At 42.6% G+C, this 26,889-nt stretch overlaps 1 protein-coding gene across 2 annotated transcripts in view; it reads left to right on the top strand.

Annotated features, from left to right (window-relative positions):
* The window catches only part of flnba (filamin B a), a 76,019-nt gene that overhangs the window by 15,737 nt on the left and 33,393 nt on the right, over positions 1–26,889 (top strand). For both annotated transcript variants that reach the window (XM_084063050.1, XM_084063049.1), the window contains exons 2-24: positions 7,538–7,647; positions 7,838–7,973; positions 8,825–8,919; positions 9,470–9,617; positions 11,840–11,958; positions 12,118–12,192; positions 12,525–12,687; positions 13,547–13,747; positions 15,591–15,728; positions 15,887–16,013; positions 16,348–16,484; positions 16,936–17,129; positions 17,217–17,330; positions 17,572–17,712; positions 21,771–21,894; positions 22,908–23,068; positions 23,240–23,330; positions 23,785–23,954; positions 24,110–24,227; positions 24,739–24,818; positions 25,019–25,204; positions 25,659–25,973; positions 26,119–26,233. In XM_084063050.1, coding sequence (XP_083919176.1) covers positions 7,538–7,647; positions 7,838–7,973; positions 8,825–8,919; positions 9,470–9,617; positions 11,840–11,958; positions 12,118–12,192; positions 12,525–12,687; positions 13,547–13,747; positions 15,591–15,728; positions 15,887–16,013; positions 16,348–16,484; positions 16,936–17,129; positions 17,217–17,330; positions 17,572–17,712; positions 21,771–21,894; positions 22,908–23,068; positions 23,240–23,330; positions 23,785–23,954; positions 24,110–24,227; positions 24,739–24,818; positions 25,019–25,204; positions 25,659–25,973; positions 26,119–26,233 — 3,258 coding nt within the window. The remainder of the gene's footprint in view (positions 1–7,537; positions 7,648–7,837; positions 7,974–8,824; positions 8,920–9,469; positions 9,618–11,839; positions 11,959–12,117; positions 12,193–12,524; positions 12,688–13,546; positions 13,748–15,590; positions 15,729–15,886; positions 16,014–16,347; positions 16,485–16,935; positions 17,130–17,216; positions 17,331–17,571; positions 17,713–21,770; positions 21,895–22,907; positions 23,069–23,239; positions 23,331–23,784; positions 23,955–24,109; positions 24,228–24,738; positions 24,819–25,018; positions 25,205–25,658; positions 25,974–26,118; positions 26,234–26,889) is intronic.

Below are 26,889 nucleotides of genomic sequence, written 5' to 3'. Positions count from 1 at the left end.
CTGTAGCTGTTGTGCAGTGTGTTGGTGGAACAGGGTGTGTCACACTGATAAGAAGACCATTGTCTTCTAACCTGATTTACCTCTCTCTCTCTCTCTCACACACACACACACACACACACACACACACACACACACACACACACACACACACACACACACACACACACACACACACACACACACACACACACACACAGACACTGCATCTTTCACTCCGGTCTTGTATCTCCTCCGCTCTCTCTACGCGTTTCTCTTCATGATTCTCATAGTAGTATCGGTGCTTTGTGTGAACTCTGACTACTTTAAATTTCTCTCTCTCTCTCACCCTCCCCGCCTCGCCAGTAGTATCAATGTTTTGCTCGTTATTGTTGCCGTCTCCATGGTAACTGGTCAACAAATGAGCAGGTACTTGCCGTAATCCAATGCCGTAATCCAACGCATGCACACACACACACACACACACACACACACACACACACACACACACACACACACACACACACACACACACACACACACACACACACACACACACACACACACACACAGACAGTACTGAGGTCGAAAGTACAGAGGTCGATATTTATATGAAATCTGAACCTTGACCTGTGGCCTTTCAAACTACTTGTACGACAGGATATTCTAGAATAATAACATAATTTGAGAGGGGGAGAGTGAGAAGGCTAACAACAGTGACTCGTTCCACCTTTTGGGCCCAGAGGGGCCCAGGGGGAGGGGCTAGGATCTGTAGGGCCTCTCCTATTGGGCCCATGGCAGGGCAATCAATCAACTAGATGGATATAATTGGTAACTCAGAGGCCAGATAAAAGCATAAGTGTGTGTGTGTGTGTGTGTGTGTGTGTGTGTGTGTGTGTGTGTGTGTGTGTGTGTGTGTGTGTGTGTGTGTGTGTGTGTGTGTGTGTGTGTGTGTGTGTGTGTGTGTGTGTGTGTGTGTGTGTGTGTGTGTGTGTGGTGGGGGGGGGGGGGGGGGGTGAAGTGTTAAAATGCTCTTTTCATGTGGACACACCCAACAGTTCATTAAGAATACCAGGTTGGTAGGATCACCCACATTCATATCTGCTGCTACCAGCACAAGAGACTGAGGTACTCTGCCTTTTTATTTCTTATTTTATTACCTATTCATCATTGGACAAAGTATAAATTAGGCGTTACTCTCGCTACCCGTCTACCTGTGTGTGGATGGGAACCTCGGAAACACACTGGTTTTCCCTGCTGACCACAAGATGTCCTGACTGTCCGTCACCGCTCTGAATGTGGTGCTGACCACAACATGTCCTGACTGTCTAGTGTCTATCACCGCTCTGACCATATGCACGTTCGTCTATGTGCGCCCAACTTGCTCATCAATCATTGGCGATGGTCGATCTTTTAAAACAGTTCTCCTGTCATTAAAGATGGCTGTACTAACAATGCTGGTGTAACTAACGACATTAGCTGCAAGGAATAGGATTTTACATGCATAGATTACACCGATTATCCAGATTCTCTTCATTTCCTGTTTTTTGAGGTGCATCACGATGTGATTTAATAATGGGATGGGAGGTATATGGCCTTGTGTGTGCCACAAGTCCAGTCTGGTTCTATTTGCCCTTCTTTTTTTTTTACTTTGTTTTTCTTTCAGTTTTGGCAACTTCACATGTACAGTATCTGGTGATATGTCTATACCCATTTCAGCTTGCTATCTCTCCTTTATATACAATGAATAGTTTGGGCACATGTCTAAGACGATTTGATAACTATTTGCCCTTTTGACAGGGAAGCTTTTAAAAAATAAAACAAGAAAAAACAGAGCGGGAGATCAGCCAGTGAGTCAGAGCAGCAGGAGCGGTACTGCGCTCACTGTTTTGACGAAAAGAGAGCTGAGCCAGAAGGCAAAGCTCTCGATCTGCCGGTCAATCTTCGACCTACTCTCTTGCATGGTCATGAAATGTGGGTCATGACCGAAAGAACATGATCGCAGATACAAATGGCCAAAATGAGTTTCCCCAGGAAGGGTGGCTGTCATCCGTAGAGCCGCTACTCTTTCACATACAGTATAAATGAGCCGGTTGTGGTGGTTCGGACATCTAATGCGGATGGTTCGTGGGCACCTCAATAGGGACATTTTCCACTAACTTCCAGCTGAAAAGAGACCAAAGGGCAGACCAAGGACAAGATAGGACTTTCTTTCTTTCTTTGTGCTGTAATTGAAAAGCTGAAGTCTGTTTTTACTCTGCTCTCACTCCTCTCAATATTTTATCTTCTCTTCTCTCCATCATGCTGTCATCATCTGAGTGTGCAGTTCTCTCCACCAGTCCACTTGGGCTTAGACCACTTCTTTATCTGTGTGAATAACAAGCCTTGTTACCCCCCCCCGCCTCCACATGCTCACAAACACACACAAAGGGAGTTGAGTGTGTGTGTGTATCAGGTCAGTAGTCTAAGCTGATCAGGACACACACACACACACACACACACACGCGCGCACATAGAGGGTGTGAACAGAGCAGTATGTCTACAGAGAACAAGGTCATCATGAGTTGAAACCCCCTTCTTGGATTAGTGTTTTGGCTAACGCTACCTCTGACCTTAACTAACATTTTACACACACGCACACACACACACACGCACACACACGCATGCACGCATGCACGCATGCACGCACGCACGCACGCACGCACGCACGCACGCACGCACGCACGCACGCACGCACGCACGCACGCACGCACGCACACACACAATGCATAAGCTCAGGAATACAGGGACATTTTTTTACTGTTATACCTGAATGAATACATTGTGTGCATGTACTTGTATAAACATCCTGTCATTGAACCACTTGTAACAATAGGCACTCAATGACCTTTATTCTGCACACACACACACACACACACACACACACACACACACACACACACACACACACACACACACACACACACACACACACACACTTGTACAGACACTGCTCATGTGTGACTGTGCACACACACAAAGCTGCTCAGGTGAAGGTGTGGCAACAAAGTCTTGGTATGCTTGTGAGTGTGGATGTGTGTGAGAGAGAGAGATTGATGATGATGATCAGATGAAAGTAAGACGAGCATGAGGAAGAATGAAAGGGAAATAGAGATGGAAAACTCCAACAGACTACAGACTACATGTCCCACAATGCCTTGCTGGCATGGACAGCACTCAATGTGAGGCAAAAACATAGCACACATACTCGAAGTAGGACAGCAGGACAAAGTCAAGGATTTTTTTCTATTGTAGGGAGGAAGAGAGATGAAAGAACGAGAGAAATTAAGAATGTGTGGAATGTTTTGTCTGCTTCAGTCTGCACTCAGTGAGCTACAGTTAAAGATTAGCCAAGGTTACCTTTGTGTGTGTGTGTGTGTGTGTGTGTGCACTTTTGTGTGTGCGCGCATGCATGTAATCACGTGTACTGTGTTAGGTACCAGCTGGTACAGTGAGTTGACAGACAGGGTTCGTTACCTCACAGCATTGTATTCTACTCTGCTGAAAACACCCTGCAAAAGTACCCCGCAAAACATTTCAAATACATCTAAAATACATGCTCCAATAATGAAAGAAATCTCAGACAGCTCTAACATACTACAAATACATCTAAAATACCGTTACAATAATTAAAAGTATGCCCAATTCCCCCCCAACACAGAGGCATAGAGCCTAACGTAGTTCTGTAAATTAAACTTCTCTTTTGTTAAGTTAAAAAAATGAAGTACAGTATCACACAGTTGCTGAATGCACCTGAGAGCCGACACCGACAGACGGCTACTGTGGTGCTAGTTAGGGAATTTTAGCAATATGTATGGACCATCTGTGAAAAAATTTACTACCAATAGCTTTCTTCACCAATGTGTTCTTATAGGTGTCTAGAATCACCTCTCAATTAGTGCAAACCCAAATCCTCGTGGAAAATCCTGGAGAGCCAATCAAAGTTAAGGAGCCCAGAGGGCTTTGGTGAAAAATATTTAAAAAAAATAAAAGTCTAAAATGAACTTGTGAGGTGTCTAACTAGGGGTTTTCAGGGGTGCTTAATCCATTCCAACCATTATTTTTGAGTAAAAATGTCTCCCTGGACATCTAATATTGGTATATTGGTTATTGTTAGTGTATAATCAGTGTATAATCAATGGTAGGGGATTGGGGTGTTGTTGAATTGATTCTATTCTGAAAAATAAAATAAGAAAATATTGCTAAACACTTGATAAGAGTGTACACCTACTGTGCACATGCTCAGTGGGATACACTGTCTGAATGTGGGGAAGGAGCGGGAGTGTTGCATCCTGGCAAATATGTCTGGACGATTTTAAGGTACGGTAGTTTATCTACTTTTTGGCATTTATTTTCCTCTGCTGGCAAAACTTTTGATTACTGTGAATTTAGATGTCAATTTTCTCTAGCCTATTGCTTACATTGAAGAACCATTAGTTAAACAATCATGACACTTGTCTTTTAGTAGACAACATGGAAGAGGATTCTGTAGCTTGTGGCTTAAGGTGCTTCATCTGTGGTGGTCCTGAGACTGAGATTCAAAAGTTAAGTCACCCAAAAAGGCTATGCACATTTTTTGTCTTATTCTGAGAGTGTGGATGATGCAGCATTAATCAGAAGACTTCATGAGGACTGGAAAAACTGAGATGACCCCAAACTACGATACCATTTGGAATGCAAAACCGAGCTATACAGTCGTGCAAGAAGTACAGTATATCCACTGGATATCGTAGTTTTTTTTTCATTGTGATGAAAGTTGCCACTTGCAGATTTCAATCCTATTCTATGTTGTGAGTGACATCATAATTTAATAAAAACTTTAAAAATAATCTATTCTTTAGAGCAAGATGAGCAAGTCCAACGGCCAGACAGGAAGAAAAGACGCAGGGCATTGTCTGGGTCAAGTAGTTCAAGTGCTAGCTGGCACACTTGATCTACCATAATACTTGCATCCTTTGCAATGAAGGTATCGATGTTGGCACATTGAAAAGAAACCCTGGTAAGTCTTTTGTATGTAAGATTCAAATGAATTTTGATAATTGTTTTTCTTGCTCCTTATTGTAGGCTTCCACTCAAAGTCAAATAATTTAATCATGCACATACTGTATGTGGCTACCTTTTATCCAGACAGAGCTCGGCAGTTGTATCGTGCACCTGATAATGTCTACCAGGACCGACTGAAAAGGAGTTTAATGCAGAGAGCAAAGCGACGAGGTGATGACTGGGGACTTCGCTGGAAGTCGCTGGTCGCCTGGTGGCAGAAGAGGCAGTATATCATATTCGATGCAGAAGAGACTTTGAGAACCCTGTTACAAAGTCTGAGGTAACATTATATGGATACACAATACAGCTGTACAATACAACTCACATTTCTTATCCTTTATTAGTCCCCCTCATTCCTGGACCCATATCAATCTTGCAGAATAAATTATTTTGAAGTCAAAAGTTTCACTATTAAAAATTATATTTCTTCCCTCAGGATAAGAAATGTGAGTTGTATTGTACAGCTGTATTGTGTATCCATATAATGTTACCTCAGACTTTGTAACAGGGTTCTCAAAGTCTCTTCTGCATCGAATATGATATACTGCCTCTTCTGCCACCAGGCGACCAGCGACTTCAAGTCCCCAGTCATCACCTCGTCGCTTTGCTCTCTGCATCAAACTCCTTTTCAGTCGGTCCTGGTAGACATTATCAGGTGCACGATACAACTGCCAAGCTCTGTCTGGATAAAAGGTTGCCACATACAGTATGTGCATGATTAAATTATTTGACTTTGAGTGGAAGCCTACAATAAGGAGCAAGAAAAACAATTATCAAAATTCATTTGAATCTTACATACAAAATACTTACCAGGGTTTCTTTTCAATGTGCCAACATTGATACCTTCATTGCAAAGGATGCAAGTATTATGGTAGATCAAGTGTGCCAGCTAGCACTTGAACTACTTGACCCAGACAATGCCCTGCGTCTTTTCTTCCTGTCTGGCCGTTGGACTTGCTCATCTTGCTCTAAAGAATAGATTATGTTTAAAGTTGTTATTAAATTATGATGTCACTCACAACATAGAATAGGATTGAAATCTGCAAGTGGCAACTTTCATCACAATGAAAAAAAACTTACGATATCCAGTGGATATACTGTACTTCTTGCACGACTGTATAGCTCGGTTTTGCATTCCAAATGGTATCTTAGTTTGGGGTCATCTCAGTTTTTCCAGTCCTCATGAAGTCTTCTGATTAATGCTGCATCATCCACACTCTCAGAATAAGACAAAAAATGTGCATGGCCTTTTTGGGTGACTTTTGAATCTCAGTCTCAGGACCACCACAGATGAAGCACCTTAAGCCACAAGCTACAGAATCCTCTTCCATGTTGTCTACTAAAAGACAAGTGTCATGATTGTTTAACTAATGGTTCTTCAATGTAAGCAATAGGCTAGAGAAAATTGACATCTAAATTCACAGTAATCAAAAGTTTTGCCAGCAGAGGAAAATAAATGCCAAAAAGTAGATAAACTACCATACCTTAAAATCGTCCAGACATATTTGCCAGGATGCAACACTCCCACTCCTTCCCCACATGCAGACAGTGTATCCCACTGAGCATGTGCACAGTAGGTGTACACTCTTATCAAGTGTTTAGCAATATTTTCTTATTTTATTTTTCAGAATAGAATCAATTCAACAACACCCCAATCCCCTACCATTGATTATACACTGATTATACACTAACAATAACCAACATACCAATATTAGATGTCCAGGGAGACATTTTTACTCAAAAATAATGGTTGGAATGGATTCAGCACCCCTGAAAACCCCTAGTTAGACACCTCACAAGTTCATTTTAGACTTTTATTTTTTTAAATATCTTTCACCCAAGCCCTCTGGGCTCCTTAAGTTTGATTGGCTCTCCAGGATTTTCCACGAGGATTTGGGTTTGCACTAATTGAGAGGTGATTCTAGACACCTATAAGAATACAATGGTGAAGAAAGCTATTGGTAGTAAATTTTTTCACAGATGGTCCACACATATTGCTAAAATTCCCTAACTATGCTTAAAATAGCCTATGCTCACAACGCGTCCCAACGGTAGATCGGCTATTTTTGGTGAATGTTCCACCCAGAATAGGGATGCTGGGGTTCAAGTTGTTAAACAAAGTTTTATAAAGTTAGTTACAATCTGTCTTAATCTCAAGTTCACCTTGTGACATGCTGTATCTTAGGGGGAAAGATTTACATTTTACGTAGCCTAATATGATATGTAAGGTGCTATAAAGTAACAATGTAATTCAGGGGTGCCGTGGATGAAAAAGCTATTTACAGGGGTGACATGAGCCAAAAAAGGTTTGAGAGCCTCTGCACTAGTAGCCAGACTGCTGGGGCACCTGAGGCCAGAGTTTGTTTATTGCTATACACACGATAGCCTACAGTACATAATGTCTGTCTGTCTGTCTGTCTGTCTGTCTGTCTGTCTGTCTGTCTTGTCTAACCTCTCTGTCTGTCTTGCCTCTCTGTAGATTCCAAGGCAATAGTGGATGGTAACCTGAAGCTGATCCTAGGTCTGATCTGGACCCTGATTCTACACTACTCTATTTCCATGCCAGTCTGGGAGGACGAGGGGGATGAGGTAAATGGTCACACACACACACACACACACACACACACACACACACACACACACAACCACATGTGCGAGTAGTGCACGCACATACGTAGAGCACACAGAAATATGTTGATATGAGGTTTGTGTTAATAATATTAAGGTGTTAAAATTCATTTTAAGATGTTAATGAAGATGTGTTAATGTTTGTGTTCAGGCAGAGAATAAGACACCCAAGCAGCGTCTTCTGGGCTGGATCCAAAACAAAGTCCCAGATCTCCCAATCACCAACTTCAGCAAGGACTGGAGAGATGGAAAGGCACTGGGGGCACTGGTGGACAGCTGTGCACCTGGTAAGTGTGTGTGTGTGTGTGTGTGTGTGTGTGTGTGTGTGTGTGTGTGTGTGTGTGTGTGTGTGTGTGTGTGTGTGTGTGTGTGTGTGTGTGTGTGTGTGTGTGTGTGTGTGTCTTGCATTAATCTCTCAAGAACAGATTCTGCTCTCCGCTTGAATCTGTCGGGGGGGTTCGTCATAACGTGTACGCACTGGCCTGCAAGTGGGCGTGCCTTCAGATCAGGAAGCAGGCCGCGCTTTACCCAATCAAATGTAGTGGGCGGGATTTACTGTCTGCTCTCGCTTCCCACTGAAAACAAAACGAAACTCATTTACCAATAGCGTCCTCGGAGCAGACAAAACCACGGAAAGATATTCACATTTTAACTTGCTCTTTCATCATAGAAACATAGAAAAGTGGGCTTATAACCAAAACGATCCATGTTCTCTGGGAGAAGTGGTGTTAGTGTTCCGTGTAGAAATATTGTTAGTGGGAATGAAAACATAAGCTGAGGGCAGACCAAAAACCCCGGTTTCCTTGCGCACGGGTGCTCCATTTAGCTCCCCCCAGAGCCAAGTGAAAGAGTAAAAAACAGCAGAGGGCGCTGTTTTTCCTTTTTATTTGGCGATGGGTTCCCAGATTGGTCTTGCATTGATTCAAACCATGTTGGCTAATGTTTTGATTTGCATAACTGTTTGAATCTCTGTCTGAGCTCACACATCCATGTTATCCTACCATACCATTATGAGGAAAAGATGAGACCAATACATCCTAGGAGCTAGAAGCTGTATTCTCTATTCATTACAACTTAGATTTACATTAATTTGACAAAACCTTAACGTGTGTGTGTGTGCCTGCGTGCGTGTGTGTAGGTCTCTGTCCAGACTGGGAGACGTGGGACAATAAACCATCAGACAACGCCAGTGAAGCCATGCAGCTGGCAGACGACTGGCTAGGAATACCACAGGTTAGAATGTTCTCTTCTCTTCTCTTCGTTAATCACAGTCTAGATGTCAATTTCCATATGTTCTCTGTGTCCTCAACTGAACCATTATTTTGTCTAAGAGGTGTTTGCTGCACGCACGCACGCACACGCACACGCACACGCACACACACACACACACACACACACACACACACACACACACACACACACACACACACACACACACACACACACACACACACACACACACACACACACACCCTTAATACACCTGAATCACACCTGAATCACACCTGTACAAATATGGGATTAAAACATACAATTAGCAAGCCATTTACAGTAGCTGAATGAGGACAAGTAGTCTAACCGGTTCGAATGTAATGTTCTGTCTGTCTATACTGCACTGTATGTATAAAGTACACACATATCAGTCCATATGTCCGTCTATTCTGTAATCAAACCAATATGTGTTTCTCTCTTCTTTTCTTCTTTTTTCTTGCTGTCTGCCTATATTAATATTTATCGATCCCTCCGTGTGTGTGTGTGTGTGTGTGTGTGTGTGTGTGTGTAGGTGATGGCTCCAGAGGAGATAATAGACCCCAGTGCAGATGAACAGTCTGTGATGACCTACCTGTCACAGTTCCCTAAAGCCAAACTGAAACCTGGAGCTCCTCTCAAACCCAAACTCAACCCCAAGAAAGCCCGTGCATACGGACCAGGTAACACGCACGCACGTACGCACGTACGCACGCACGCACGCACGCACGCACGCACGCACGCACGCACGCATGCACGCACGCACGCATGCGGTGTTATTGATTTGTCGAAGATGTTCTGGGAAGCAGTTGCACCAGTGTGACAGATCTATCTGTACAATCAAAAACGCACACAGCTTGGTTTTATTTCATCTCAGATTGCTATCGCAGGATCCAACAAGTTTATGAAGTATTGCATACTTTCTCCATATTGTACAGCCCCAATTATTACAAACTACAGCTTGTTCCAATCACCGAAGACCACAATGAACCTTAATTCTACACAGCTCAATGGACAGTTTTTCGAATTATGTTTATTGATAGGTTATAGTGCGTAGCAAAAAATCCTGAAGGGGGCGTCAACAAGTGTCATTTGGTAGTGCGGACATCATGGTGGGGCATAAACAGGTTGACTTAACATTGACTTCCACCAGTATGTCTGCAGCTACTATGCCACACCCCCCACCCCCCCCCCGTGGTGACGACACGTTGCCTAGCACTATAGATATTAATGTACATGTTTTCCATTAACGTTAATGGACAGGTTTTCTATTTATGTTCATAGACAGGTTTTCCATTGATGATAATGGACAGGTTTACAATGTGAATATGTGTGAAATGATCTTGGTCAACGGAAACGGTCTAACTGAAAAACAATGTTAGGAAATGAGTTGCAGGAATTTAAACAATAGACTGAACTAACTACAGGACTTGACACACACACCACAGGATGCATCCAGCGCACGCACGCACGCACAGGCACACACAGAGGCACACACAGAGGCACAAAAATGCGCACCTCAATAGTTTTTCCATGGTGGAACAGCAGCACTACATGTTACAGGAAGTGATATAGGGTTCCAACTGACATCAGTGCCTATCACGTATTGGGCAACACAGCTGTGCTACACTGCAGGCAATTTCAAGTCTGAATATGTACAGTATTAATCAGCCTATTAATTCTGTATGATGATGCAGGTTATCATCAATCCTCCAATAAATTATATGAGATTAGCACCTGGACATTCGTTGTTGCCAGAGCTCGCTTTGTGCAGCCTGTGCTGCAGGCCATGTTGGATAAGAAAGGCAATGATGAATATCGGGTGATAATTTGTTTTAATGAGAAAATAGCATTTCATCAACACTTTCATTGAATTGATAGATTTACATTACTGTCAACAAGGAACTGCACCGGCAAACAAACGATAGTCCCACAGGGATTGCCCAACAGTGTGTGGAGGGAGTTGGTTAAAAACACAGAAGCCCTTTTCCACTGTTTTTGGTTAATTTCTGCCCCGGATAAACACTAGAGTCTCATCAGCCATGAATATTACTATTACAGTACATTAGCTAATGGTTAGCTAATGTAGCTATTAGCTAACCATTAGCAGCTGTGTTTAGTGTTTCTTCCATGTTTCATATGGTGAGATCACTGTGCCAGTTTAACATGTAGTGGCTCTTTAGCTTTACTGATTGGTCAGCTGCTGTATAACCCCTAGAGCAAGGGTTTCCAAACTTTTCAGGCAACGATCCCACAAAATAATCTTATTTGAACTGGGAAACCCCCACCCTGACAAGCTCTTAGAATTGGAGGAGTTGAGGCATGTTTGCCTCTTTCTTAGGTAATATTTGACAATTTGGCCATTATTTAAAAAATATATATAGTATAGTTTGTTGGTTACTTTTGACTTAGTGATGGTCTTATTATTATAACATATTTCTTATAACATTTTTCATTTTAGAGGTATTAAAAGGGTCTTAAAAGTCTTAAATTGTCCCTTTAGAAATGTGCAATACCCTTTATACACTTTACTGTTAAGTGAGAAAACATTGTTGCACATTAAGCTGATCATCTGGGGACCCCTTAAAATCATGTGGGGACCCCCCTCGGGGTCCCGACCCACAGGTTGAGAACCAGTGCCCAAGAGGTATAGCTTTACCCCCATAAGAAGATACAGCCGCCCCACACAATCAGCACAAGCTTATCAAGCACCCTGTCCGACCCCTATTATCACCCCATCAGTCCAGGGCAGATAAATGTCAGTTTTGTGATAAATATCCTTATCTTTATTGTCTGTCTCAACAATCCAAAGAAAATAATTCACCAGAATCTTCTGTCTTTCTCCCTTTCTGGCCTTTCTCTGTTTGTTTCACTTGTATGTCTGTCTATCTGTCTGTCCTTCCAGGTATTGAGCCAGTAGGGAACCGTGTTCTGCGTCCTGCTGTGTTTACAGTGGACACCTTCAGTGCAGGACAGGGTCATGTGACCGTGTACCTGGAGGACCCTGAGGGCAGGAGGGAGGAGGTACGCTATATTCTCCTTTGACAGGAGAGAGAGAGAGAGATGAGGAGTATAACTACAGGATGAACCGACAGTAGATGATGTCTTAACCTGTGTGTGTGTGTGTGTGTGTGTGTGTGTGTGTGTGTGTGTGTGTGTGTGTGTGTGTGACTGTGTGTTCAGCTGAAAGCAGAGCCTAATGAGGGTAAGAAGACATACTGTGTGACGTACATCCCCCAGGTGATGGGAAATCATAAGGTGAGACACTCGTAGTGAACGGATCCTAGATCAGTAACATCCACCAATGGTGAGCAGTACAATAATCAGATTCTATATATCAGCAATTTTACATTCGAGGATCAGTGAAACACAATTTACGAAGAGCAGCAAAATAACATTGAAAAAGGCCTGAAGTTAAAGTCACCCACTCTGCTCACATTGTATTTGTAAAGCACACAAATGAGAAAGTATACTGTTGTATTATTGTTATTGGCCACCCACTGTGTCCAGAGGACCAAAACATTTTCACTACTCTACCTGTCTGTCTGACTGACGGTCTCTCTGTTGTTTGTTGTTGTTTCCTGCTGTAGGTGACAGTGCTGTTTGCTGGACAGCAGATTCCTAAGAGCCCGTTCGAGGTGTCCGTGGACAAAGCCCTGGGCGACCCCTCCAAGGTCACCGCCAAGGGCCCTGGAATTGAACCCACGGGCAACATTGCCAACAGACCCACCTACTTTGAAATCTACACTGCAGGTTGGTGGTGTGGAATAATTACTAACGTGAAGGAAGTCAACGTGATCCTCTACCCCTGATTTCAGTGTCCATGGTCAATCTTTAGCGCTGTCTTTGGCGGCAGTGGCTCAGGGGTAGAGTGACCGGTAGATTGGCCGGATGGGAGCTTGATCCCGGGCTCTCACAGAGTTAGTGTCGAAGTGTCCTTGAGCAAGACGCTGAACCCCTAATAGGCTCTATGCACAGCAGCCATATTGGACAAGACATTGGGCCTCTTCTTACTTCCTTCACAGGTGTTACCAATGATATTAATGAAGGCTCTGTTCCATTCTTGTCAGGGTGCTGATATTGTGCATGTTGGCTCACTAGAAACACTCCATTTTGGTTCCCAAATTGCCCCTTATGGTGGGTGTGTAACTCTTGAGTGTACAAATGGAACCAAATGGACCTGTAAGGGTCCCTTTCGTTCCATTTGTACACTCTCAGAGTTATGGGGGTCCTTGAAAATAAGACAACCACTATGCCACACTAAATGGAACAGAGCCTTAATTAGTATTATAGGTAACACCTGTGAAGGAAGTAAGGAAGGGGCCCAATTCATTCCCGATATGGCTGCTGTGCATAGAGCCTATTGCTCCCGATGAGCAGGTTGGTGCCTTGCATGGTTTCCTCCGCCATCGGTATGAACGTGCATATTTAATGTCACAGTAATAATATCTTATAAATAACATTTCCTTGTGTTGCATGTACAGGTATAATATTGCAATAATAAGATTGTATTTACTTTGTAAAGAAAGGTTTTAGTGTGTTGTATGTTGTATGTTTGGCTGTAGGTGATGTTATGGTAACGATAAAAAATACTATTGTGTTGTATGTCCAGGTGCGGGTGTGGGTGATGTTACAGTCATGATCAAGGACCCAGCAGGTCGTCAGAACACTGTGGAGGTTGTCATGGAGGATAAGGGAGACAGCGTGTACCGCTGTACCTACAGACCCATACAGCAAGGACATCACACTGTCACTATCACCTTTGCTGGCCTGGGGATCCCCAAGAGTCCTTACACTGTCGACATAGGACCTGGTGAGTGCATGCACACACACACATACATGCGCACGCACGCACACACACCTGGAGAGATGAGACAGAGGTTAGAAATGGTTATCTGTTAAAGTAGATGTTGTCTCCAGTATCTTGCGTTATTGTTGATCATAAAACGGTATTGAACGCACTTTATTGTTGATCATAATCTGTAGTGCACACACTTTATTGTTGATCATAAAACTGTGTTGAACATAGTTTGGAACTGTCAGAACACCTCTACCTGGGGGCACTGTATTGTGTGTGTGTGTGTGTGTGTGTGTGTGTGTGTGTGTGTGTGTGTGTGTGTGTGTGTGTGTGTGTGTGTGTGTGTGTGTGTGTGTGTACACACATGCATGGTTGCTCATCGTTGCTGTCGGGTTGAAACCTTGTATGTCCAAAACTGTTCCTTTTTTTTTTCATTATTGAAAAATAGCCGATATACAAGCTCACAACGCATCACATCGCGGCACGTTGTGAGCTTGTAGATCTGCTATTTTCACTACTTTTGTGTGACACTCACATAAAAACATAAAAAGTTGAAATGGAGATACAAGGTTTCTGACCGAAAGTCATGTTACAGATGTGCCACTTCAAAACTTCACACGTTACTGTTCTTTCCCTGATAGTGCCCTGAAAAAGCATTTTTTCCCTCCCTTTTCTGCCCTTAAAATGCACTGTTTTGCCCCTGAAAAGAAGTTGTCACTACACACCCCCGTTTTCCCTTCAACAGACATCCATATACATGAGAACAAAAGAATGTGTGTTGAACAAGGTGTCAGACTCATTATGAGGCGAAAGGTGATTTGACCAGTTGCTCAAATTAATTAGCATCATAAAAGCAGTGATCATCAAAATAATTCAGCATTTTAAATGCCCTTCTTTGTCCCTCTTATTGCCCTGGGAATCCCCTGAAAATTTACTGTCTTGGCGATGGCAGGACATGTGAAGTTTTGAAGTGGCACATCTGTACTTTGTGCCAGTGGCTGATTTGCTGTGTGAACATGTTGGTGATGAGTGCACTGGTCCTGGGAAAGTTGTGATTATTATTGACATGACACCATAACCATCTGGTTTAAAGTCCAAACCATAGAAGACTCTACATTATAATCAAAATCAACCAATAGTCAGAGATTTAGTGTGTCTGTTGACAACTCTGAGCTCAGTGGCCAGAGAGCAGTTAATATATGCGCGCGCGCGCACACACACACACACACACACACACACACACACACACACACACACACACACACACACACACACACACACACACACACACACACACACACACACACACACACACACACACACACACACACACACACACACGCACACACGTCTTCAGACACATTATCCATTTGTGTCTCATAAAATACCAAATTCCTTCAGCCTGAGATAACTTTTCCGAACTCTCACACAAACAATGCACACAAGCAAACAAAATGCAACACACACACACACACACACACACACACACACACACACACACACACACACACACACACACACACTTTCATGTATTCCTTCTGTTTACGACCACTTCATAAATCTAAGATACTGTATGGATCAAATCCCTTTCTCCCTCTTTCTCTTTCTGTCTCTCTGTCTCTCTTTCCATCTCTCTCTCCCTCTGTTTCTCTCAATCTCTCTCTCTGTCCTTTCTATCCCCTCCATTTCTCCTTCTTATCATCCTCTCTTTCCTGCTCTCTCTCCACTTCTCCCCCACATTCTGAGCTTCTCTTCTCTTCTCTTCTCTTCTCTTCTCTTCTCTTCTCTTCTCTTCTCTTCTCTTCTCTTCTCTTCTCTTCTCTTCTCTTCTCTTCTCTTCTCTTCTCTTCCTCTCCAGCCTGTGCACCCGGGGCGTGCAGGGCGACAGGTAGAGGTCTCCAGTCCTCCGGTGTGAGAGTGAGACAGACAGCAGACTTCAAGGTGGACACCAGGAACGCTGGCAGTGGAGAGCTGAAGGTGTCTGTCAAAGGACCAAGTTAGTACAACACACACACACACACACACACACACACACACACACACACACACACACACACACACACACACACACACACACACACACACATACCGTTAATATATATTTCATATTATTTTTGCCCTCAATCTGATCTCTCTCTCTCTCTCTCTATTCAGAGGGTGCAGAGGAGTCAGTGAAACAGCTGTCCAGTATAGATGGTGTGTATTCATATGAATATTATCCCAACGCTACTGGGAAGTTCATAGTCAGTATAACCTGGGGAGGACAGCACATCCCTAAGAGGTGAGATACTGTGTGTGTGTGTGTGTGTGTGTGTGTGTGTGTGTGTGTGTGTGTGTGTGTGTGTGTGTGTGTGTGTGTGTGTGTGTGTGTGTGTGTGTGTGTGTGTGTGTGTGTGTGTGTGTGTGTGTGTGTGTGTGTGTGTGTGTGTGTGTGTGTGTGTGTGTCTTATTCTCCATGCTTTCTCTCCTCTCTGACTCCGTGTGTCCATTAGAATATAGAAGACATACAAATACTTGCTATAATAAACTTCTGTATGTCTGTTTCTCTCCTAGAAGACATAAACATAATTGCTATAGTAAGCGTCTGTCTGTCTGCCTGTCTGTCTCTCTGTCAGTCCATTTGAGGTGTCTGTTGGTCCTGAGGCTGGTCCTCAGAAGATCCGTGCGTGGGGTCCAGGTCTGGAGAGGGGGATTGTGGGTAAATCAGCGGCCTTTGTGGTGGAGTCCGTAGGCACTGATGTTGGAGTACTGGGTGAGTCCACTGACATCCTGCTGCTCTGATCATGTCTCATCAGACTGAATGATCAGTTCAATTCTGATCGGGTCTGATTAGACCTGACGTATGATCAATATCAGGTCTGTTTAAGACTGTATGATATGATTATTGTTATGTTAACATTTTGAAAAGTTTAACAATATCTTCCTGGGACAAAATATTTTCAAATGGGGATCTGTGGTCAAGTACATGACATTTTGGGGTCCTTGACATACTGAAAGAAAAAACGTTTCAATAGGACAGCCAAATGTTTTGGGCCCTCGTCTGGTGGTCTTCTTTTACGCACCTGTCGCCTTTGTACTGTAGGTGTGCAAAAGACTTGCTTTTCATTTAGGTGTCCTGGACATGAAAATGTTTGAGAACCACTGACTGCTCTTATTCTACTCTGCTGTTCTCCATCTAACGCTCTCTGTTCTGCTGCGGTCAGGCTTTGCCATCGAGGGTCCGTCTCAGGCAAAGATAGAATGTGAGGACCAGAACGATGGGTCATGTGACGTGCGTTATTGGCCCACGGAGCCAGGAGAGTACGCCATCCATGTGACCTGTGACGATGAAGACATAGAACTCAGTCCATTCATGGCTGCCATCATCATGGATGACCACACCAGCAACCCTCAAATGGTCAGGAACAAGACATGCTGAATGAAATGATTTGTTTGTTTTGTCATGTCATGGTTTTTAATGCAGTGTATGTGGTCTATGTCTCAGGTCCAGGCATATGGACCCGGTCTAGAGAAGACGGGTTGTGTCATCAACCAACCAGCCGAGTTCACTGTTAATGCAAAGGATGCTGGGAAAGGCCCGCTCAAAATCATTGCTCGGGTAGAAACACACACACACACAGTGCACACACACACACACACACACACACACACACACACACACACACACACACACACACACACAATCACAATTATTATCTGTCATTTTTCTGTCATTTTCAATCCTCTGTGTTTTATCCATTTGTAACTTTGTGATGGCACTGTTTACCATTGCTACCATACTCAGGCCTCAAAGTTGTTTGTCTGACTCTTCATGTCTGTCTGTCTTGTCTGTCTGACAGGATGCAGATGGCTGTCCCATTGATGTAAAGGTGCGGAGTAAAGATGGTGTGTATTCATGTTCCTACACCCCCACCTCCGCCCTCAAACACACCGTGGCCATCAGCTGGTCTGGAGTCAGCGTACCCAACAGCCCCTTCAGGGTAAGCAGCCAATCACAGCTCTCCGAGCCTTTGGTCAAAGCCGGAAATACCAAGCTCGTCCAATCACAAAATCCACTTAAGGCACGAAGCACTGAGCTCATCCAATCACAGACGAGGGTTACAGAAGAGCGCTGTAAGACAAAATGTACAGCTAAGAAACCTCTCATAGTGATTACTTATACCGAGGAGAGATACAGCTACTAAACACACAACATCTAACACACTCCTTTACTTAATTAAAACAAATAGGAATGTTTTTCTAGAATCAATATTTTATTAGACAGTTATTAAAACAGCTGCTAATATTATTTTTTGTGTTAATTTGCATGAAATGAGAACAAACAAATTAAAAGACTAGATAAATTGGATGATCTGGAACCAGTGGAATGTGGTCTAAAACACTGTTTCCCAAACAGTGGGTCGGGACCCATGTTTGGGTCATGGACCAATTTTTATGGGTTTTGGGTAAATATCCGCTTTTCTTTCGTTTCCTACATTTAAAAATATATATAATATAATTTCAAAAGATAAAAAAAAAGGATAAACAAAAAGAAACACATTTCAATCAATTAAAATAAGAAATCATAAATAAAATGTAAAAATCGAAAAGAAAAAAAAAATTCTATAAATGAATTAAGAAGTCGTGAAAATAGCAGATCTACAAGCTCACAACACAGCGCGACGCGTTGTGAGCTTGTAGATCTGCTATTTTCACGGCAAACTTCTAATTTCTCTTTTGGGTCTTGAGCTAAACAGTTTGTGAACCAGTGGTCTAAAGCAGGGGTTCCCAAAGTAGGGGTCGCGACCCCACTTGGGGTCGCGGGAGACTGACGTGGGGTCGCGAAATTATTTTGGGTCATTTAAAAAAAAAAAAAAAAAAACTTTTTTTGTTTTTTTTTTGTTTTTAAACTTTTTATTCAACAGAATGGATGAAATACCATCTAAAATGATCACAAATGGTACATTTTACCATTTTAACACATTACAAATGCGCACCGAACGTGCAAGTTTATGTGCATAAATTACCTCCAGGTTTAGGTGGGGTCGCGAGTCAATTTCCGCCTTATTTTGGGGTCGCGGGCTGAAAAGTTTGTGAACCAGTGGTCTAAAGTATCACTAGTTCACTGCTCAGCTGCTGTGATGTTGACTAGTCTACTATCTGCCAAAGTGATTGGTAGACTTTTTTTACATCTTTATTTTACAGTTTTTATGTTACATACACATACAAATGTATAGCATATTATACAAAAAGATATCGCGTGGGTATAGACCACATAAACATACATACAGAGGGAGGTACATACAAGAGGTAGGAAAGACAAGACTTCTTTTAGCCATTGCGAGAAACAGGGTATTGGTAGACTTTAACTGAAATGTGTCTTAATCATTTCAAATCCCAGTTAAACCTTTTGATGTCATGAGAACAACTCGGCTAGTAATAAATACATATCTTTAAAAAAAAAAAAAAAAAAAAAAAAAATATATATATATATATATATATATATATATATATATATATATATATATATATATATATATATATATATATATATATCTTTTTAATAACTGAATTAATATAGGCTGTGTTTATTTGCTAAAGTGACTAGGACACAGCCACAGCTAAGGTTTTACCAATGATGGGTTGTATGGGTAATGGGTTAATTACTGGATTTGTTTGAAAATCTTTCTGATATAAAAATTGATCTACTAACTTTTAAATATACTTTGAGGTTGTCAGACAATGCTGCTTTTGTCTTAACATGAATTTATTTCACTTGATCAAAGTAATAACAGCTTGGATTTTAGACACTAACAATATTGTGTGTTTTTTTCATTTGACTAAAATATTTTCATGTAACTTCCTAATGTTAATTCCTTTGTATGTACTAACTGGATCTGTGCCATGTAACCTCTGCACTCTGGAACCTCACTAATTTGAACACCTGATTAATAAGGGCATGTTTGTATAATTAATTTACATATTAAGTATATACAGTATATAATTATAAATGTCTGACTTTGTCTTTAATTTGTAAGCTGTTCATATAAGTGAGGTCCTATGGTCATCATACACTGTTACCACTGTTTTCTGTTATCACTGACAACCTTCATTTCAAAACCTTTCACGTATTAAGACACCTGTCATTTAACTTTTTTTCATGGCTTTTTGATGAATTTCAGTCACCTAAATGAAATGTATTGAGCAACATGCTGACTGTTGTTTGAGAGTAATGTTGCTGATCTTGGAACAGAACATCATTCTATTGTTAGAAGTCCAACAGAGGGTCAGATGAATGCCTCAAATGAAACACAACAGTCTGGAGTTATGCAAGTTTGATTATACAGCAGTGTTATTTTACCAACTCTGTGCAATATGAATTTTATGCTAATCTATTCTGTCAAACCAGGGACTAACTTAGAACTGGAACACCAGATTAATAAAATGAACAAGCTAACAGAAGTCTGGTTTTGTAGCACCTTTTCAGAACCAGTACAACCAGTTTACACTGTAACAAATGATTGATTGATTTTTATAACTTTTTAAATTTAAAGTGGAATAACTTTAAAACGTATTATATCATCTGATCTTTTAATTGAACTTTTATTTTCCTCTTGTTTTAACACTTATGGTAATAATATAAAAAATAAATGATTAATCAACATGAACTACAGTAGCTGTTAACCGTTAAATTCTTCAACTACTTTCATATAACGTTTCTCACTATGTTTTGATAGCTATTTGCCAGGTGTTTGCTTGCAGTTTACACTTATTACCATTGTCATGCCATTTTCATGAGTCATGACGGTTATAGAATCTCATCAAACTCTACCAACATACCTCAGATCAAATTACAAGCCTTTTTCTGACTGTCTGTGCACTGCTGTCATGTTCTGTGGTGATTGATTGATTAACCCACCAGGCTTATTGGCACTAATTCTTCCCATCTGATTCTGACATTTGGTTGTACATCCGTTTGTGTGTGCGTGCGTGCGTGTGTGCGCGTGTCTCAGGGAGGAGTGCAGGTTAGAGCCAATAAGCTTAAGGGGACCTCATAAACTTGTCAATTTCGCAATGTTAGTGTGAGTAACATTGCTGTCACTTTAAATATACCATTGTGCACTATGCACACACATTATTACATTTCATCCTCAACACATGCAACAGTCCACATGTTTAATAATAATAATAACTTATAATAACTATAGCGAGCCTTTCTGAAACCCAAGAACGCTTGGTAGGACATGCTAGAGACTCCGTTATATTCCATTATACAAGTGTACGAGAGGGTTTTGCCTCCTAAACATTTCTCAGTCTCAGACAGGTGCCATTTAAAAAATGTTGGAAGTGAGCCACAACTGATGTCACTGTGGTTCCAAACATGAATCTGTCATCGCTGACACACGCACGTGTGCGCACACACACACACACGCACATCTGCTCTGAGCTACCCTGCTTATGTTACAATACGATTACAAAAATCTGTTTGTCATAATCAGATTTTTTTGTGATGTAACGGCTAATACTGATGTATGTGACATTTTTACAGAAAATCTGTTTCTATCACATAATCCTGGAACTTATAATTAGTGAAACCAATAAATGGAGACATGTATTTAAATGGATTTGTGCCTTGTTTTGTTCATTGTGTCGTTAGGTTTTTAAAGTGGTTTAAAATGTTTAAAAACATTTTTTTTATTTTGATTTCAGTTTGAGGTTAATTTAGTTACAGTTTAACAATTTAGCGTTGAGACAACATACCTCAGATAGTAACAGAACTGACACACATCGTACAGAGACAATGACCTCACATAGTGTAAGTAACAGTAAACACAAGGTAGTTAAATTAACATGCAAAAACTAAATACTGTTCATAGTGCTATCTTTGTTGCGGTAGTTTTAATGTTGGCCGTTCTGACATCAATGCAGACTGTCACTTGTATCTATATCAGACTCATATAATGTTTAAGTACAATGCTGTGCAGCCAGCTGTATTTAGTTGTAATGAATGGAATAGAACTTGTGTGTGTTGAACATTGTGTTGCGTGTTTTGTTGAAGGTGACCATTGGGAAGGGCAGTCATCCTGGCCAGGTCAAGGTGTTTGGACCAGGAGTGGAGAGAACGGGCCTGAAAGCCAACGAACCAACACACTTCACTGTCGATTGTAGTGGAGCCGGAGATGGTAGGAACACACACACACGCACACACACAGACACACACACACACACACACACACACACACACGCACACACACAGACACACACACACACACACACACACACACACACACACACACACCACATAAAGACAGGCATAAGCACGCACACACAGACACATACATGAACACAAACACAAATGTACAAACATGCATGAGCACGTGAACACACACACACACACACGCATGCACGCATGTCTATAGAATCACACACGCACGCACATGTGCATGCATGATGTATGCACACCTGCACGTACGCACGCAGAAAGTTGGCACTTATACCCGGTGTGAAATCTTGGCACACATTTTCTTTCCTTTTGTTTCTGTTACACACACACACACACACACATAAACCAGAAACAGACACACAGAAACTTGGCATGTCTTATGTATAAACTCAGCACATATAATAATCTCTCTCTCTCACTTGCTCGCGCACACACGCACACACACAAGCGTTTACCGGTATACACGTACACACACATGCACACGTGCACACGCACACTCCATGCCCTGGTATGCGCATGGTGAGAGTGTGTTGCTCAACACAGGAAGGCAGTGTTCATCAGTGATAAATTTCCTCACAGGATTCTTCTACCTTGACATCATGAGGACACACACACACACACACACACACACACACACACACACACACACACACACACACACACACACACACACGTACACACACAAACAAACTCACGCACCTTCTTTCCATGCCTTGCTGTTTGAGAAATGTTTTATGTTGTGTAAATTGCTACTTTGTCCTGCTGCTACCCTGTCCTGCTGCTCCCTCATAAAAGTGATCTTGATCTCAATGGGATTTTCATTTATATAAATAAAGGTTTAAAAAGGTTTAAAGACGCAATTTGAGCTTGTAGATCGGCTATTTTTGGCGAATGTTCCCCCCAGAATAGGCATGCTGAGGTAATTGCTGATATTTTTTTTAAAATCTAAAACCTTTGTTTGCGTGTGCATAGGGGAGGTGAGTGTTGGTATTAAGTGTGATGCCAACATGGTGAGCGACAAAGAAGAAGACGTTGACTTTGACATCATCCCCAACGCTAACGACACAATAACCGTCAAATACACACCTCCTACCGCAGGAGCACTCACTGTGAAAGTACTGTTCACTGACAAGGTACACACACACACACACACACACACACACACACACACACACACACACACACACACACACACACACACACACACACACACACACACACACAGGCAACACATATCACAATAAACATACAAGCAAAAGAGGAATTTGAGGGTTAAAAACATTATGATTTCCTGCTCCTGACAGGAAGTGCCACGCAGTCCCTTCCAGGTGAAAGTTGAGCCTTCCCATGATGCCTCAAAGGTCAAAGCAGATGGACCAGGACTGTCTCGCACTGGTAACAGTTTAACACACACACACACTTGGATCATTAAGTAGATAAGTAATTAAGGTGTCAGGTATTAGACGTCATTAAGTAAAGCTACTATTTGTTTTATGTCTCTCCTGGTGGAGAGAGGTCATTGCAACAATGTCCTAAGTACCATAATGATGGCAGCATCTAGTGCCCAGTGCTGTGTGCTTCAAATCACTTTATTGGTATTGTCAACCAGCAGGGTCTAAATACTGTATCTCAGTGGGAGTATAGTAGGGAGACCCCCTAACCACTGCAGATGTGATAGTTTATAGATTGGTGAAAATAATGTTTTATTTGTTCAAATAAATCCATGATTGTAGGTTTAACCTAACAAAGTTTTAGTTTGTGTGTGTGTGTGTAGCATGTCCATCTGACCATCTGTCTATCTCTGTCTCTGTCTCCCTCTCTTTCTCTCTGTCTCTGTCTCTCTCTCTAGGAATAGAGTGCGGTAAGCCAACTCATTTTACAGTGTTCACTAAAGGAGCCGGTAAAGCTCCTGTGGACGTTACCTTCTCAGGGGCCAACCGGGGCCCTGCTGTCAAAGACCTGGACATCATCGACAACTACGACTACTCACACACTGTCAAATACACGCCTGTACAACAGGTACGCACACGCACACACACACACACACACACACACACACACACACACACACACACACACACACACACACACACACACACAGTCAAATACACACCTGTACAACAGGTAAACACAAGTATGTATATACCAATTAATAATGATAACACCTCTTGTAGGGAGAGATGGCTGTCATAATCACATTTGGAGGCGACACCATTCCTAAATGCCCCTTCACTGTTGGGGTCGCGGCACCTCTGGACCTCAGCAAGGTCTCTGTGGATGACCTGGAAGGAAGTAAGACTCTGTCTGTCTGTCTGTCTGTCTGTCTGTCTGTCTGTCTGTCTGTCTGTCTGGATCACTCTCTATTCACCAGTCTGTATGTCTTCATGTGTCTGTCTCTGTTACCCTGTCTGTCTGTCTGTCTGTCTGTCTGTCTGTCTGGATCACTCTCTATTCACAAGTCTGTATGTCTTCATGTGTCTGTCTCTGTTACCCTGTCTGTCTGAATGTTCAAGATTTTTCAAAAATAGCAGATCTACAAGCTCATAGCGCGGCACTCGGTGCCGCGCTATGAGCTTGTAGATCTGCTATTTTTGAATAGCCAAAGAAATCTAAAGTGACACAGGTGCGTTCCAGGTCTTAATGGGATAATATAGTACATGTGTATATTTATATGTATATATGTATGTACTGTACTGTCTTCATGTCTCTCTGTTACCCTGTCTCTCTTTCTTCATGTCTCTCTGTTACCCTGTCTCTCTGTCTTCATGTGTGTGTGTCTCTCTCTCTCTCTCTCTCTCTCCAGGAGTTGAGGTTGATCAGGAACAGAGGTTTTCTGTCGACACCAAGGGAGCAGGAGGTCAAGGTCGTTTGGAGGTTGTGATGGTGAGTACTTTTTGAACACTGTTGAGATAACAGACACACACACACACACACACACTCACTCACTCACTCACTCACTCACTCACTCACTCACTCACTCACTCACTCACTCACTCACTCACTCACTCACTCACTCACTCACTCACTCACATATATTCTGTCTGTGTGTGTGTGTGTGTGTGTGTGTGTGTGTGTGTGTGTAGATGAGTCCTAGCCAGCGACCTGTGAGCTGTGTGGTGGAACCCCAGCCTGGCAGAGCAGAGTGCAGCCTGGTGCGTTACACTCCTACAGAGGAGGGAGTGTATGCTGTTAACGTGTCCTACGATGGTCACCCTGTACCGGGCAGCCCGTTCACTGTAGAGGCCCAGTTACCTCCAGACCCCAGCAAGGTAGGACCTTTGGTCATTATTATGTCATTATAGGTGAAAATGTTCAAGAATTGTCGCCCCATGACTTGAAGAGTGAGCTTTTATTTATTTGTTATTCTTTGAAACAAAGTCTCATGCACGCCTGATCAGCTCAGACACAGGTGCATAGGCAAGGATCAGACATAGAATAAAACAAAATGACCTGCACATTGTCTGCACTTGCTCAATAGGGACAACTTTTATTTAAGTTTTTATTCTTTTGACATTTTTATTTAGGTGCTATTATATTCTTGTCTGTTCTGGATTTCAATCTGTGGTTTTTCCCTTTTTTGGTGTTCGATTGTTCCGTTCTCTCTCTCTCTTCCCCTCTCTCCTTGTGTCTCTCTCCCTCCCTCTTCCCTTTGCTCTCCCACATGCTCTCCCTCCCTCTATCTCTCACACTTCTCTCTCTCTCTCTCTCTCTCTCTCTCTTAAGGTGAGGGCGTATGGTCCAGGGTTAGAAGGGGGCATGGTGGGGAGTCCAGCCCAGTTCACCATCGACACTAAGGGGGCCGGTACTGGTGGTCTGGGCCTGACGGTGGAGGGTCCTACCGAGGCCAAGATAGAGTGTTCTGACAACGGGGACGGGACCTGCAGTGTGTCCTACTTGGCCACCGATCCAGGGGACTACCTGGTCAATATACTGTTTGAGGAGGTCCATGTTCCAGGGTCACCCTTCAGAGCCAATATCCACATGCCCTTTGACCCAAGCAAGGTGACCACAACGGGGCCTGGACTGGACAGAGCCAAGGTGAGGAGGAAGTTCCACCCAGTAAATGAATGGCTGGACGGACAGACAGACTTATCGACTTAAATTTTAGTCCAGATAAAGATGTTCAAAGGACAGTGGGTAGACTACTGTCACTTCATCTGCCTGTCTCTGTCTGTCCATGCAGGTAGGACAGAAGAATGTGTTGAATGTGGACTGTTCCAGGGCTGGACCAGGTCAGCTGGATCTGGAGGCTGCACTGGATTCTCCCTCAACTCCTACTAGTAAATCTCCTGCTACTGGTATGAACACAGTCAAAACACAGTCCACGACCACAATCCGTCTAATGGACAGGTACACTGAAACACGCACCAGACAGACAGACAGTCCAGAGTCCCTACAATCACCCACAGTCCAGAGTAGAGGTCTTCACGGGTCTACCCAAACCGAAAATACCTGACAGTACCCGACCATGCTTTATCATGGTCACTCCGGTCGGGGTCGGTTCAGATCCTCGATTACCTCGGGTCCCGGGTCTGTATCACTTGTATTTTGAGGTCAGCCATTCTTTTAGTTTAGTTTTGAGTTTTTGTAGGGAGTCGAGATCTTTAATGGGTTCCTACTATATTGAGGTGATAACATGCAATTTAATTTCATCGTCTCTTATTGTAGGCTGCTACGTAGCTGCTAGATTCCATATTCAAATAAAAAAAAATCAACAAAGATAAGGCAAGAACACTAAGAAAATGTTTTCAGAATTTATTTAAAAGAGGACACTGATTTGCTAAACTTAGATCTTCAGGCAGGGTGTTCCAAAGACTGCAAACACCCAATCACCCACGTGATTAAGTGAGTTTTAGGAACAAGGACAGCCTTATGTGAGGATCTAAGGCTGCGCACAGGCTCACAGGGGATCAGCATATCTGAATTGGAACCGGGAGCCTGTCCTTGCCGGCCT

This window comes from Gymnoscopelus microlampas (assembly GCF_963454915.1).
Source record: "Gymnoscopelus microlampas genome assembly, chromosome: 7".
NCBI classification, from domain to species: domain Eukaryota; kingdom Metazoa; phylum Chordata; class Actinopteri; order Myctophiformes; family Myctophidae; genus Gymnoscopelus; species Gymnoscopelus microlampas.
Note: the sequence above shows the minus strand (reverse complement) of the source record. Positions and strands in the feature narration are given on the sequence as shown.